Source organism: Podarcis vaucheri (assembly GCF_965113315.1).
Source record: "Podarcis vaucheri genome assembly, chromosome: 14".
NCBI classification, from domain to species: domain Eukaryota; kingdom Metazoa; phylum Chordata; class Lepidosauria; order Squamata; family Lacertidae; genus Podarcis; species Podarcis vaucheri.
In genome coordinates, this window is record NC_138752.1 from 10,248,681 (window position 1) to 10,265,042 (window position 16,362).

The 16,362-nt window shown below is 44.5% G+C and overlaps 2 protein-coding genes across 3 annotated transcripts in view; both read right to left on the reverse strand.

Moving 5' to 3' along the window:
* Positions 1–14,893, reverse strand: part of SCAMP5 (secretory carrier membrane protein 5) — a 93,004-nt gene extending 78,111 nt beyond the window's left edge. For both annotated transcript variants that reach the window (XR_014213432.1, XM_082198845.1), the window contains exons 1-4: positions 14,601–14,893; positions 5,877–5,943; positions 2,194–2,322; positions 569–725 (exon numbers count right to left, since the gene is read on the reverse strand). Coding sequence is in view for 1 of the 2 variants with exons in the window: in XM_082198845.1 (XP_082054971.1) it covers positions 569–725; positions 2,194–2,322; positions 5,877–5,883 (293 nt within the window). In the remaining variant the exon portion in view is untranslated. The remainder of the gene's footprint in view (positions 1–568; positions 726–2,193; positions 2,323–5,876; positions 5,944–14,600) is intronic.
* PPCDC (phosphopantothenoylcysteine decarboxylase) overlaps positions 1–16,362 on the reverse strand; it is a 165,537-nt gene that overhangs the window by 43,722 nt on the left and 105,453 nt on the right. The window lies entirely within an intron of this gene.

Genomic DNA, 16,362 nt, shown 5'->3' on the forward strand with positions numbered 1-16,362 from the left:
AAGGATGACCAAGCTAGCATTAATTTGCAGTGCTAATTTTAAAAAGCTTTCCCCCATTTCTGCATGCCTAAGAACATCGAACACACACTGAAGATGACTAGGACTGCTTGGAAATGGAGAGGACATACTGCCACACTGCCTTTCCTTATAGTGATAGTGATCAGACACATGGCTTAAAGTCATGGGCGGGAATGGATAAGAGAAGGAAGGGTGATGTGATTCGCAGGTGAGAACTACAGAAGCAGAAATGTGTGGTAGAAGCTGGAGACCACCACGGGTTAGAATATCTGTGCACAGGAGAATAAAACAGCAACTAGGAAATGGGTGGATATGGAGGGGCTACTGGGATGGGAAATCTGTGACCTTCCAGACGTTGTCGGACTATAATGCCCATCATCCCATACCGATGATCAGGCTAGCTGGGGCTGATGGGAGTTGGGAGTCCAAGAACAAGTGGAAGTCATGGATTCCCCTTCTGTGCAGTAGGACCTAGCCAAAAGAACTGAGCATACTGGGGTGGGGCTGGAGAATGAGAGAGAGAGACAGAGAAGCTGTGCCTATCACTTACTTGAAGGCTTTGTAAATGGGTCTAAACCAGCAGACATAGGAGCAAGGCGTAAAGAGAATGAGCCAGAGAATTGCCAGTCCAAAGTTAACTGCTCCACCACCTCCGATCATCCACGCAAGGCAACCAATCAGATTCACTGCCAAGGTGATGCTATTCACTGCAAACACATTTATCGAAAGAGACACACAGAGAGAGGAGCAAAAGTAGCAGATCACACAGCAAGAGCTGGACAAGCTGAGAATGGGAAAGATAAACGAGTTCAGAGCTTCAATGAAGAATAATAAGTGCCACCTCCATGATTTTCTAAGGGTGTTTCCAGACCATAGCTATTTTCAGGTATGATTCAACCACATGCTGGCAAATTCAGGTTACGCAATTAAAGCTGAGTTAGAGGCCTTGCCCAACAAACCCACTTCTCCAAAATGACAGGAACCTAGCTTCCCAAATCTTTTACAAACAAATCAGTATGAATGTTCTATAAACACACATCGTCTGGAAGCGCCCCATGTCAGGTTTCTCACATCCCCTTTGGGAAAGGCAAGGAAGAGAGACAAAGGAGTAGAACAGCAACAAAAAGGAACCAAATAAATCTACCCTCTTAACAGTCAACAACTACCTACACTGTTGTTGTTTTAAATTGTTTTTATTACATATTTTGAGACTACACTGACGACTGAGTTGGCCCTAAATAGAAACAGAAACCAGGAACAAAGATGAAGGCTGGGACTGGAAAACTGTTTCATGCTGGCCAAAACCTTTTGTCCAGATCTGAAGAATTAATACTCTATCTGGACTTGGTTCCACACGTATGTCTACAAATAATAACCTAGGATTGCCATATTTCAAAGGGTGTAAATCCAGACACAAAAATTGTTGCCTTGGCCCAGTATACCTGAAGGAGCGTCTCCACCCCCATCCTTCAGCCCGGACACTGAGGTCCAGCTCTGAGGGCCTTCTGAAGGTTCCCTCACTGAGAGATGTGAAGTTACAGGGAACCAGGCAGAGAGTCTTCTCGGTAGTGGCACCCGCCCTGTGGAACGCCCTCCCATCAGATGTCAAGGAAATAAACAGCTATCTGACTTTTAGAAGACATCTGAAGGCAGCTCTATTTAGGGAACTTTTTAATGTCTGATGTCTCTTTTCTTCAGCCATTGTGGCCCTTTTCTTAAATAGCAATTAGACAACAAAATGGCAGACAGACTATTGACACCACATCACTCCAGTGCTTAAAATCTTGCAGACTGCCCATATGTTACCAGGCCAAGGTCAAGTTCTTGTCTTAATTTACAAAACCTTTAACAACTTGAGTCCAGGATGCCTTTAGGACCACCTGATGCCTTCGATATCCAGGATCTTTCAGGGTATATCTGTTGGAGGTCCCCCAAGGCTAAGATTGGTAGCTCATATCTGCCAGGAGCCCCACATTCCGCATTGTGAACCTAATTCTGCCTCTCTGGCCCAAAAAAAATTCTATCAATATTGAAAATAAATTAAAATTTTAAATTCAGATTTGTGGAAAGGGAAATGAAAGAGTGGGTCCCTTACTACTTCTGGTCCATGCTTCCCCACTTACACCCACTGGAATGCTGGCTTGCCCTTTTAACCCTCCAACCTCCACAACTTACACATCCAGAGGTAGTAAAGACGTTTGACTGTGGTTCGGTGTAGGGGTGGGATTTCCTCATCAAAATCCTGGTAAAAGCACGGTTTCAACGGGATGAAATGAGGGAGAGGAGGGAAATTGTTCATTCTTTCTGCAAGAAAAACAGAAGGCAAGTTATTTCTTTTCCATTTCCCTCCGCAAGTAATATTCAATATTCAAGCAGGGCCGTTTCCAAATGGTTCAACACTTTTGAACACAATGATTGTATACAAAAGCTAGGCACAAAACCGTGGCTTGCACTAACCACATTAAACAACAATGGCTTAGCAAAAACAAATCACAGTATTGCCATTATGTCTGAACCCAGCAAATATCTCTGCCACTCCTGTAACAACCCTACTGTGAAAATACTATAGGCAAGGGATGGGCATTCTGTGGCTTCCCATATGTTGCTGAACTAGCGTTCACATGGTGCTTAGCCACACTCCAATAGGTGTTGGAGTCCAACAATATATAGAGTGCCAAGTTCCCAACCCCTGTTATAAGCAAAAAGCAGAGAAAGAACAGCTTGCCTTGAGTCACTCAGTGATTTCGTATGTTCAGACTGAGGGACTTCCTGGTGTACAGCTGAGACTCTTGATCATTACAGCATTGCAACTTTCAACTAGCCATATTGCAGATCCTCTGAACTTACTTTGCCATAAGAATGTTAATGCAAATGTACAGTAGTTTGAAATGTGTTTCAGACTGCATTTTCTAAAAAAGAACTCCCCATTCTGCTCCCAAGAACAGTTCCATTGATAATTTAAATACTTCTCTTTTGGTCTGTCCCCCATCCCCAATGCACACTTTACATACAGATAAAGTTAGCAGCCTCCTATGTATGCACCTGTTCTGTGACAAAGATAACACAGAAGCTGATGCCCCAGACAGTGGGGGAGCAGAGAGAAGAGGACATTCTAACAAACCATTGCTGGTTGTGATGACTAAATTAATTATTCAGAATCCCCAGACAATGAGCTGTGCATCTTATTTGTGACAATTTGCTTGAGGTGAAGAATCTGCAATCCTAAGGTCAAGAATTTGCAATCCTAAGAACATTTGCCTGGAGGTGAATCTGTGGAAACAGGATTTATTCCTGAGAAGGGCCTGCGCAAGACAATTCAGCACTTTAGATATAAAATCTAAATGGCACTGTTTCATGCCATCACCTCCCAGCAGTAAAAATCCAATAATAAATTAAATGAATGACAATGATATCCCAGGTCTGAGTCAACAGCCCTTCTGCCTAATGGCAGATTTGGCTTAACTTCCAAGAAAATACATTTATGATCAACAGCATAACATATTGATTAGAGGGTAGGGAGGGCAGAGAAATGACAGAGGTCTATAAAACTATGTACAGCGAGAGGAACTCTTTCTCCCTCTCTTGGTGCTCTGGGGTTCGTGGGACTGATAACAGCCACAATAATATAAAAGGCTCATTTGGGTGACCTTCAGGTCAAGGGGGAAGGGAGACTGACATACAGAAAAGGGACCACTAGCATTCCAGTGATGAGTACCATTAAAAACTCTGGAAGCCTTCCTTATGAAATCAAAATCCAGAGTGTATAATTGGGCTGCTTTCCATCTACATCAAGGGTGGGGAACCTCTGGTTCACAGGCTACACCTCCTGGTACACCTGCCAGGGGTACCAGTTTGGCCTCTTCCCCCCTCCACACCTGACATTATAGGTGATGTTAGGTGTGGGACTGGTATTTATATAGCTTCAAATGAACAGTTGGGAGCTGAAAATGAACTCCTGGTGGTTCCTTTGCTGGAGCAAGGCATGCTTCCACTGCCCCTGAATGGAGGAAGGAGGAGGAAGTGATTTCCATTGAAACACTTGCTAATATGGATAGGCCTTTCTTGTCCATTTTAACAGCATTTTCAATGGAAACTGCTTTCTGCTCCTGAAGCAAGGTTCAACACAGGGCTATTTGAAAGCCCTTTTGCAAGCAGCCCTTGCTGTAACTCTACATCACTGAGGAATTGTGGGTGACTTCTGCCATAGACCATTCTACATATCAGTGACAGCTAATGTAGCATCCCCCAGATGTTCTTGGCTTCCAGCTCCCACCAGTCCCAGCTAACATGGTCAATGGCCAGGGATGATGGGGAGTCAACAACAATGGGAAGCGACCACATTGGCTATCCCTGGCATATACTCATGGCAATCTCCTTCTCTGAGTGTGGACTCTTGTGCAGTCAGAACAGCACCATCTACACACAAGAGAGAGGCATAATAATAATTTTTATTTATACCCCGCCCTCCCCAGCCAAGGCCGGGCTCAGGGCGGCTAACAAGCAACAATAAAAACAAGTTGAATGATTACAACTTAAAAACAAAATTAAAATACAACATTAAAATATTGGAACATTAAAATATTAAAATGTAGCCTCATTGCAGGAGAAAGGAAAAGAAAAAAGAAAGAGAGGGAGGGAATCAAATTGGCTCCAAGCCAAAGGCCAGGCGGAACAACTCTGTCTTACAGGCCCTGCGGAAAGAAATCAGATCCCGCAGGGCCCTGGTCTCATGAGGCAGAGCATTCCACCAGGCCGGGGCCAGTGTTGAAAAGGCCCTGGCTCTGGTTGAAGCTAATCTAACTTCCTTAGGGCCTGGGACCTCTAGGGTGTTGCTATTTATGGACCTTGAGGCTCTCCGTGGGGCATACCGGAGACTCAGTGGAATCCCAAGGTGTGTGGAAGTACAAACACACACACAAATCTACAAGAAAAGAAAAATGTTGGGGGAAGAGTCCCACAAGCATGCTCTGTGGGAATGGAATGTTGGCTGACTGTTGTAGTGGGGCAGAGGAAGAGGGAGATTGAATATCCTGAAAGAAGGCATGGCTAGCTGGCTGCCTTGAACAACAGGATTCAAGACTGCAACAAAATCTGTGTTTCCTGAAATTAACCAAATAAGAGCACAAAACTTATTACCAGTGCCCTACCTGACACTGCTAAGTATTTGGGGCAACCAGAACAAATATAGTCAAAGCAAAAGTTGGCTTTTTAATGGCTGCGAGACAATTAATCTCTAAATACTGGAAATATCTAAAGGGCCTCTCTATAGAGGCTTAGTATGAAAAGCTATTAGTATTGGCAATTTCAGAGAACATTATCACTTAAGTACGATTATCTGGAGGACAAATCAAAAAAGCCAAATTTTGCACCATTTGGCCAGGCTTCACTGATTACTGGACGATCCTAGTGGAATACTAGGATGGTTTGCATTCATATGGGGCCAATAATCTCCACTACTTATTCTTTTCAAAATCCAGATATCTTTGATGGGTACAAGAAGTTGTGACTGGATATTTCTGTGAAGTAACAGACAGGCATCTCTAGACTGGTCCCACTTATTGCTGTCTATCTTTGGCCATTGGCAGACCACTGACAGATCAACACTGTGAATTGCTATGAAAGTGGGAGCTCTGTCCATCAAAAGTTGCCGCTGTGTCGAACACAGGCGTCTCAGGAGTACTGATCTTGTCATCAAGTCTTGACTCACTTCAGCCTCCCAGTTCAGGCTGGAACATGGGAATATACAAACTAGTGTCCCAGGATAAAAAGTGTTGATAGAATCAGGCCTTGCTCAGAGCATCAGTTCCTAACACAATGAAAGCTTTTCTTCACACAAGGAAATCTTACTGTCATCTTACCTCCCATGATGTCGCTCAGTCTTTATTCCACAGATAGACAGAAGAACTTGTCACACCACCAATAAAACTGAAAGAAATCAGGGAACAGTTATGTGGATAGCATCATTATATAGTTTTGCCACCAGATGACACTGGACTTATTTGTATCTGTTTGGAGCCACGCACTTCCTGCTTGTTTGAGAGAAACAATCAAGTACTGGGCTAGCTTTATGACTTGTCATTGAAGTCTTGGGAGCACACACAACAGATATGATGTTAAAGCAAGAGACATGAGATAAACATGTCCTTGACATGCAAGCCTTTCCACTTCTGATAGACCAGGGCTAATTGTGCAATTTGCTTCCTTTGCTGGCTCAAAATCCAAGGGAACATTTGCAGTGGCTTGGCACAACTCGAAATAAAAGCATCACCACCTCAGTAAACTTAAGATCAATGTAAATCGGGGTGGGGAACTTTTTTTCAGCTGAGGGCCACGTTACCTTCTGGGCAAGCTTCTTAGAGCCACAGGCCAGTGGTGGACAGGGCTAGACACAAATGTGGGTGGAGAAATGAATGCAAAGTTTCTAGTTTGTCCACACACTCCTCTCTAGTCTCCAGACAAACGAGAGACGTTATTCCAAGGACATATTCCAAGCATGCAAAAACACTTGGGGGGCAAAGGAGGGCTATTAAGGGGTACGGCATGGAGAGAATTCCCAGGGAACCAGATATAGAAGCCTGGAAGGCCACATTTATTTCCAAACCATTATATAAAGAGTAAGGCCTTCTTAGCTATTTTAAGCCTGATGTATTTGCCGCCCTGGGCTCCTTTGGGAGAAACAGGCAGGGGGAATATACATTTAACGGTGCAATAATAATTGTGCTCATCTTCCTATTCTATCCCAGTCAATTAGAATCCCTTTCCTAAGTAGATAAATTGGAAAGATCTGACTAGCAACTGACAGGCAAAGCTGTTAGAGGTATCCATAGCCAGCATCCAGCAGAAGCCTGTGTTGCTAAACAAACCGGCTTTAGCCTAAGAAGTTAAAAAAGGTTCCACAATGTAGGACAGACATACTTAGCCTTTGGCTCTTCCTGAGTAACCTATGAGTGACCTACACTGACCCACACTACTCTCTAATCCACAGAAGCAGACCTGGACAGGAAGAGCCAGAATAGATCTACAAGGACAGCCAGCTTGACTGTAGTGGCACTACAGTCCCAGACTTTGGCTCATGTTTTCTGAAGGATGTATCCCAAAAATCCAAGCTTCTGCCTTATGACATCAAGATGAAAATACAGCAGAATGCATTGTTCCTCATAGGGGATTATCTCCCTGTTTTCTTGCATTGATTAGGTATTGGTTTGGTGCATTCCCAAGGACTTAGAGCAGGTGACTCTATAGCTGCATACACACCATATACTTAAAGCATGTGGCTTCCTCCAGAAAATACTGGGAACTGTAGTTTACTCACACAGAGCCACAATGCCTAGCACTTCCTGAACAAACTACAGTTCCCAGGATTCTTTGTTGGAACTATTGTATTGCTTTAAATGTATGGTGCACAGATACACCTATGCTAAGCTTAGAGTCTTCTGCACAAGGTCTGCACAAACCAGGATTGCAAACCATGGTTTGAATCCTCTTTTCAATTCTATTGTTTCATTTGATTCCACTGATACCTCGTCTTTCTTCCAAGGAGCTCAAGGAGGTTACACAGCACTTTCTCCTTCTACAGTGGTACCTCGGGTTAAGTACTTAATTAGTTCTGGAGGTCCACTCTTAACCTGAAACTGTTCTTAACCTGAAGCACCACTTTAACCAATGGGGCCTCCTGCTGCCACTGCGCCACCAGAGTACGATTTCTGTTCTCATCCTGAAGCAAAGTTCTTAACCCGAGGTACTATTTCTGGGTTAGCAGAGTCTGTAACCTGAAGCGTATGTAACCTGAGGTACCACTGTATCTGTATTCTGACAACAACCCTGTAAAGTAAGCTAGGCTTAAAGACAGGCCAAAGGTTACCCCAAACAGCGTCATGGCTAATCAGCCAATGGACATGGTGACAGCTCAGCCCCCACCTCCAATTCTGTGTAGGGACCCTCTATGTCTTGTGGAAAAATTGAGGTGCTGTGACCCCTAAAGGTCCCAGACTGGCCTCCACTGTCTTACTGCCCAATGGCCCAGCTTGCTCCTCTGTAACATGTGCTTTGGGGAGTGCCAGGTCCTCCTCTGAAGAGGATTCGTCCAGTAGGCCGCATGACAGTTAACAATAACTTAAGAGGTACACAAATCAATGCCATTTTGAGAGGTTCGATCCACTATCTTGATTCAAAATAGTATTCAATAGTATTGAAATATACACAAAAAAACCTGCCCCTTGATCTCAGGAACCATCATGCCAAGTTTGGTGTCTACACCTCAAGAGGTGTCTGAATGTATAGAGAATAGACAGAGGGGCAAACAGCAATTTTCCAAAATATACACCAGAATAAAAGAAGATACTATGGGAGAGAGGGGGATGACAGAACCAAAATATGCAAATCCTGTATTTTTTCCATGTATAAGATTCCAAATTAAGGGGACTCCAAATTAAGAAAACACCCCTCAGCACTACCCATGTATAAGACGAGCCCCAATTTTAAACCTAATTGTTTGGCAAAAAAAACCCTAGTCTTATACACGGAAAAATATGGTACTTATATGTGCTTATCCCATACTAAATGTTTTCAGAACTGGTTCTCGGATTTGAACTTATACATTACATTGATTAGCACGAAAAACCATCTACAGATCTTTCCGAGAACTAATGTTTCCATTTCATTTATTTACTTAAATGTTTTAATGTCACACCCTACTTTGCAATTAACAATTAAAAACTAATGACAACCATATTAAAGCTAGCACAAAACAATAAGCGAAAACAAAAACAAAATTAGCATTAAGTGGCTTTTTAAAAAAGCCAGAGCAAACAAGGTCTTCTCTTGGTGGCAAAAGGATTTTAAATTCAGTGCCAGGGAAGCTTTCTTGGGGAGAGTGTTCCATAAATGCAACAAGGGAGGCTGCCCCAACCTGATATCAGCACAGTGTTTTGGACTAGAACCCAAGTGATGTGTCTTTTCTGAAAAATGTCAAAGTTGCATAGGGGAATTTTCAGTTTGAAGGAAATGATTTTGAGCAGGGGTGGGGAACAGAATCTGACCAGTGGGCCAGATCCCCAGGCCACCTTTAGCAGATGGATTGGGCTGCAGCCCTGTCAATCACCTCCAATCATCTTATTAGGTGACAACTTTAGAGGGACTAACCAACTGATTGGACCCCTTTGAAGATGGGCTAATCAGCTTATTTGGGTTGAGAGAATGCATTCAGTGAGGCTTCCTGTAACCCCCAAGCAGCTGAGTGGCAGTTATGGTGTGCCCTTTTAATGTCAGTTTACCAGGGTGATTTGTATCAAAATGCTCTTGCAAATGGACATTTTTCCTCCCCAAATTGGCAGTTGCAAAAACTTTCATGTGCTGAGCTGCACCAAGAGTAACTCCCATCAGCTGTGCTAGAAAGTTCCCAGTAGGAAACTCCCTAGTGTAGCCAATCCCAGGAGGTCTCACAGATCAGTGCTGTCAGTGAGTGCCACTCACCAAGAAATGGAATACAGGTGTTAAATCAATTCAAAACAAGACATGATCAGGAGAAAAGTTTAAGTTCCCAATTGCTCATTTGCAGCCAAATATTTACCTGCCCCACACCTGGCATCACATATGTAAGGTGTGGGGCAGGTGAGCGTGGTTGGGGGGAAATGGCCTGGGGGACCCAACTGTGACCTTTGCTGGGCCTAATTAAGCCAATAGGTTGGAGGTTCCTCACTGGTGGACGAAGGAATGATCTAATCTAGCATGTTTATTCAAACTGCATTTAATAAACAAAGCTAAACACTTTGAAACTGCCAGGTTTGTCTAATGAGGTATTTCCACTTAGACTCCATTCACTGTTACTAATAAACTTAGGAAATGGGGTATTTCCCAAGGAAAAATAAAGCACTGTGAAATTTTCTTCCCCGCATCGCTACAGTGGTACCTCGGGTTACATATGCTTCAGGTTATATACGCTTCAGGTTACAGACTCCGCTAACCCAGAAATAGTACCTCAGGTTAAGAACTTTGCTTCAGGATGAGAACAGAAATCGTGCTCCGGTGGCACGGCAGCAGCAGGAGGCCCCATTAGCTAAAGTGGTGCTTCAGGTTAAGAACAGTTTCAGGTTAAGAACGGACCTCCAGAACGAATTAAGTACTTAACCCGAGGTACCCCTGTATTTGAACCCATCCCTTGTGACCATTAGCCCTGCTTGCTGCAACTGATGGGCGCAGGAATCCAACAACATATAGAGGACCCCAGGTTGGGAAAGGCTGGAATAAATATCAAGCCTTGGGCAGATGGGCATTTTCAGAATCTTAAAATGTGAACAGGCTGCATGGGAAAGCTGCCATATAACAAATCAGTGTCAGGATCCTATCCCAAAACATGTCGGCAGTGACTCTTACTTGTAAGTGAGGAAGAGATAACTTCCCAGGGTAATAATGGTAAGAGTTCAGTAGGAATCAGGGGCTCCAGAGGTCAAGGTTCCAAGATGCACAAACAAGGCAAGTGGTTCATAACCAAATGGAAACTACACAGATGTCCCAAGAGTTGACACATCCCTTGTGTCAAGTTATTAACAGATGGGGTGAGCTCACTCAGGGGGGACTCTTGTCATACGAGACTGCTGAGTGTGCACGTATCTGTTCTGAGTGGGTGCATCTAATCCCACCAAGGAAGGGGGTGCCTGGTTCTTGACAACAAAACTGTCTCCTGCCCCTCTGCCTCCAACTCTGAAATCAGCTCTGGCCATAAGAAGCTGCCTTATAGTGAGTCAGGCCAATTGGTCCATCTAGCTCAGTATTGGCTCTCCAGGGTTTCAGGTAAGGAATCTTTCCCAGCCCGACTTAGAGATGCTGGGGATTGATTGAACCTGGGATCTCCTGCATGCAGGGATTGATTGAACCTGGGATCTCCTGCATGCAAGTGACTACATCCCTTTCCAAAGGAAGTTTCTCCTGGAATTTAACAAAAGTTGGCTTCCCTGCAATTTCCACTCATTAATTTTATGGATGTTATGGAACGAGAGTTAAGTTTTCTCTTTCTTTCCCCACACCACCTCATAACTTTGTAAACCATGGTCATATTCCACTTAATATTCTTTCTCTTTAAGCTGGAAAGTCTCAACTTGCCTAACTGGAAACATGTTCTGCCATCCTAATCATTTGGGTTGTGATTTCTGCACCTCTTCCAGCTCTACAATAGCTACAGCATAGAAACCTCCATATACATTCGCCACCACTCGAAAGTGTAAGACAATAATCTGCAAATGCCCACAAATTCTGCTGTTCTCATATTACAGGTGACAGCAGCCTCTCTGCTTCCAGCCAGGTCACTGGATTGGGAACAGAGGAAGCTGCATTGAACAGTCAGTCCACTGATCCACTTAGCTCAGTACTGTCCATCCTGATAGTGGCTCTCCAGGGTTTCAGACAGCAGTCTTTCATGGGCCTATCCAGAGATGCCAGGGATTGAACCTCAGGTCATCTAAATGCTCTATGAAGAAGCTATGGCGCTTCGCCTGATATGGTGCCACCAAAGAAGGACTCTAAAATGCCAGCTGCACCACTGAGAGTAGACCCTATTTTGATTAATGTGAAGGAACACCAGGTAGCCTTGTGTCAGAGAAATAATAAAAAAGGCATTTCATTTTCCAGCTGAGAAAGACAGACTCTGCTGCTACCTAATTTCCAAATGCAATACCCCTAGGCTGGGTTTCAAACTGATTGATGCACACTCAACTGCCGTTCATCTCAGGAGGACAAGTAAACATGCAAAGGATTGGACTGAAGAGCTTGTGCATATTTTAGGACTTCAGTCCAACCTAAGCAGATATTTCAGCATTGGTTGGACCCAACACTTTTGACCTTATAAATAATAGAAGTCCCATCTTCATGCAAAACATTATCTGCCATTTGCAGATGAATGGAGCCTGAACATCTACCCTAAGGACTTTATGGTTGTTTCTCTCTCTGAGGGTTGCTCTCTGTTTATTACTGTCTCTCTTTCTTATGCAAATAAATGCCCATACTTCTGGGAGATGAAATCTAGTTATAAAATAATACCGTTTTTGTTTTCTTTCTACATATACACAAGTGCACTGATTCTCAAGTCAATTTTTTAAGTCCCCAGGAATCAATTGTTTATATTTTGTGACAATGGGTCCATCTGAATGGCTTTCCCAAAGAAAACATCATCCTACACTAACCTTCCCCAACCTGGTGCCCTGCAAATGTTGCTTGGTTGGGAATGGGAGCTATAAGCATAGACCATGCCTAGAAAGTACGGAGATGTAAGTGCAGGTCAGCCTTGTGTTAGAAGTGCCAATGCTTGATTCAGCATAAGGCAGCTACCTAGGTTTGTTGACCTGTACTAACTGGTATGTTCAAGTCCACCGTTCTGTACTAAATAACACTGTTAGACAGTTATATCGTTATTTTTATTTATTTATTTCATAAATTTTGTATACCACTTGATTGTGACAAACCAAACAAGTCTCAAAGTGGTTTACAAAAAGATAAACAAGAAAATCAAGGGGTGAAATACAATACTATAAACAGACAGAAAGTTAAAATACTAAAACAAATCAAAATTCACATAAGCATTTCTAAGCATCTGGATAGGCTTGCTTTGAACAACAATATGTTTAGGTTAGCCACACATCCTAGGCCTCTGTTAGCAAAACGGAAGAATCAGCTTGAAAGAAATGAACCTTGTACTTGAGAAGCCACATCATAAAGGTGACGAGATTATGTATCAAGTCCCTGGCTTTGGATGCATTTGCAGCCAAGATTCCAAGCGAGAAATGATGCATAAGAGAAGGTCAACACAGGCTGTGTACACACCAGACCTTTAAAGCACATCCAAAGCACACACATCACAAAGAATCCTGAGAACTGTAGTTTGTTAAGGGTGCTAGGAATTGTAGCACAGTGAAGGGTAAACTACAATCCCCAGGATTCCTGAGGACAGGAGATGTGCTTTGAATGTACTTTAAAGGTATGGTGCAGGATGCTGCCTTATACTGAGGGCTCATCCTGACTTCCTTTTGCACTGTGCTTTCCAGGAACAGGTCCATGCTTTAAAGCTCTGTATCCGGCCAGGGGTGTTTTTTTTGTCCCAACACTTTCCCCAGGGAACCTCACATTCTACCACTGAATCAGACCAAATGACAATCCACAGAAAATTTGACTGCTGTTTGCTTCAATTCAGTGCCAAAATGTGAATTTTCCCAAGGAAAATGCCAGGACAAAAAAATACCACTTGGACACAAAGCTTTAAAGTCCAGACCTGTGCCTGGAAACACAGCACAAAAGGGAGTCTGGGTGAGCCCTGAGTCAACCATTGGTCCACCCAGCTCCATATTGCCTATGAGACTGGCAGAGGTTCTCCAAGGTTTCAGGCAGGGATGTCTCCTTGACCTACCTGGAGATGCCAGGGGCTGAACCTGCGAATTTCTGCATGCAAAGCTGAAGCTCTACCACTGAGCTGTGACCCTGGATAATACAGAATCTAGGTGATCTTATCCAACTTCCTGCTCAGTTAAAGAATCCAGAGCTAAACATCTCCAGCAGATGACTGTTCTGCCTCTGCTTGAAGACCTCCAGCCATGGAGAACACACCTGCCCAGGTCATTGCTTTCATTGGTCAACTGCTCTTACCATCAAGAAGTTCCTCCTAATGTTCAACCAAAATCATTAGATCACACACACACACACTTACTAAGGCCTTCTTAATGCATATAACTCCTCCCCAACACAAACCTGCCCTTAAACTCTCTGACAGCGCCATCCTATTATCTACCTATTGAAAGTAAATCTTGCTTACTTCTGTGGTGTTAACTGGCAGTCAATTGGTTTTGGCATAGTGGAGATGTAACCCACAAAATTTGGAATGTTCAGGGTTAACCGTGGAAGAGGACAACTGCCTTAGGGAAGATGCTGATTGGGTGGAGTTCAGCAAAGCCCTTGGTTCTACAATACCATGGCTGAGGTCACTCTGCAAACACATTTTGTCTCCGTTGGAATATCTTTGCACACTCATGCACTCATTGAAGGAGGGATGGGAAGAGAAGGAACTTACCGTTTTACATAAATATAACCCGTATAGAGCAGAACAGTTTACACACACTAACCACAGACACACATCTACCGGAAGGCCTCAAAATGAAGGAACCCGCGCTCCCCACCAGCACCATCAATGTCAACAGCTTGCGGATGGAACCTGCACAGTCTTTTGCCTCTAATCCCTTTTTCCTTTTTGCACGGCGCTCCTGTGGGGGGAGGGAGCGGGGTCCAGTGAATGCATCTTGCAACGGTTCGGAGAGAAAAGGGAAAGCCAAAAGGTAGCTCCCCTGATCCACGGCCCCCCTTTTTTTTTTGCAAGGGTGGAGTGCGGGGAATGAGTGGAAGAGACGCGCCGGGGAAAGGCTCCATTGCACGTACCCTCTCCAGGAAATCGCACTGAAGGCCACATTGCTCGGCCCCGGGGAAAGATAAGCACAACCCCTGTCCCCGAAGGCACCACGCTAACATAGCGCGGGGAGGGCAGCGGACTGGAAGAAGCATCCAACGGGCGAGGCCTCCGCCCTTCTCCATCCCCCGCTTTTAGGACTCACCGCTTCGCTGCCCCGGTCCTCGGGCCCCGCCGAACGTCTCCCCGGATCCTGACCCGCAGCGCCCACCGGCGCCTCCTGCTGCAGCGGCCGCAGCTCTCGCGAGGCTCCTCCGATCCTCCTTCTCCTCCCCCCGCCCCGCACGCACCCAGGGCTGGGTGGCTCCGGCGGATGAGAGAGGGGCGGGGCGGGGCGGAGGCGGAGATGCTGCCGCTGTCCCCGGTGCTGAAACGTCTCTGGGTGCGGCGAGCAGCCGGAGAGGAGGAGCCAGGATGCAAGGCGGAGGAGATGCGAGGCTGCTGGTGCCTACAGGACCAGGAGGAGGACTTCAGGGCCTGCTCAGCGGAATGAGCAAGCCCCCTCCAAGCAGAAAGGCTGGCTTAGCGCATTCTGACGTGCACATTTATTTATAAAACCATGCCCTCTCGTAAAATATCAGGGTGCAGTACAGCAATAGAAGGGCAGTGTTTTTAGAAAACATACACATTAAGAGCAGTACAGAACACTCGTTAAAATGATCGGCCACTTAAGAAAACGGTGAACTTTAAACAAGGTTTGAATGTTTTAAAAGCTGTATAAGCCTGTCAACATTGTATTAAAAATAAAACACCTGTTCAAGAGACACCTGAATATCAAAACTGAGGGTGCCTGCCACATCTCTGCTGGAAGAGTGTTCCACAACATGGGACCAGCAACACTAAATGCCCAACTTCTGGTGAGGCTGTAACACAGGGGACAACTAACAACGCTTATCTCTGTTACCAGATTGAGATTTAAGGGTTCAGGTGGTCCTTAAGGTATCCTGGACCTAAGTTGTCCCAGACTTTGTACAGTGACACAAGGGCCTTGAACCTGGCCCAGCAGCCTATGGGCATATGTTGTCATCTAAAGAGCACTACTTACTACCAAGACCATTAAATCCAGAGTCTAAAATTCCCAGTGGGTAGCCTTTGACAAAGGAAGTTTTAGAACTGGGTTTCCCACTCCTATGAATCTGAAGAAAAACATGCATGTGTTCAACTTTGCAGCTCAGAGTAGAAATACAGTTCAAACTCAAGCATACATAAAGCAAAGAGTTGTCAAACTGTGGTCTGCAGACCACTGGAAGTCCATGATCTCCATTCAGGCAATCTTCAGAAAGGCTAAACTAAAGCTGAATATCCATTCTTTATCCTGCTTATGTTTTTTATGACTACAGAAATTGAGTCTGATTTTTTTAAAAAACTGGGGTAGATTTAGCAAACAGGCTAATTACAACCATGTAGACCATGGGTAGGCAAACTAAGGCCCAGGGGCTGGATCCGGCCCAATCGCCTTCTAAATCTGGCCTCCAGATGGTCCGGGAATCAGTGTGTTTTTACATGAGTAGAATGTGTCCTTTTATTTAAAATGCATCTCTGGGCTGCCTGGTGTTTTTACATGAGTAGAATATGTGCTTTTGTTTAAAATGCATCTCTGGGTTATTTGTGGGGCATAGGATTTTTTTATTATTATTTTTCAAAATATAGTCCAGCCCCTCACAAGGTCTAAGGGACAGTGGACCGGCCCCCTGCTGAAAAAGTTTGCTGACCCCTGATGTAGACAGTGTGACAAACTTACATCCATGAGCAGCTCTGATTCCACAGTAAACTTCAATCTGTAAGCAACACATGTGGCAGTGGATCTACAGGATCTGAGACAGAGACCTTTTCCCAGCCCTAGTGAAAGGTGCCAAGGTGCAAACTTTTCACACTCTCTATGGAAAGTATGCGTTCTCCTATCACAT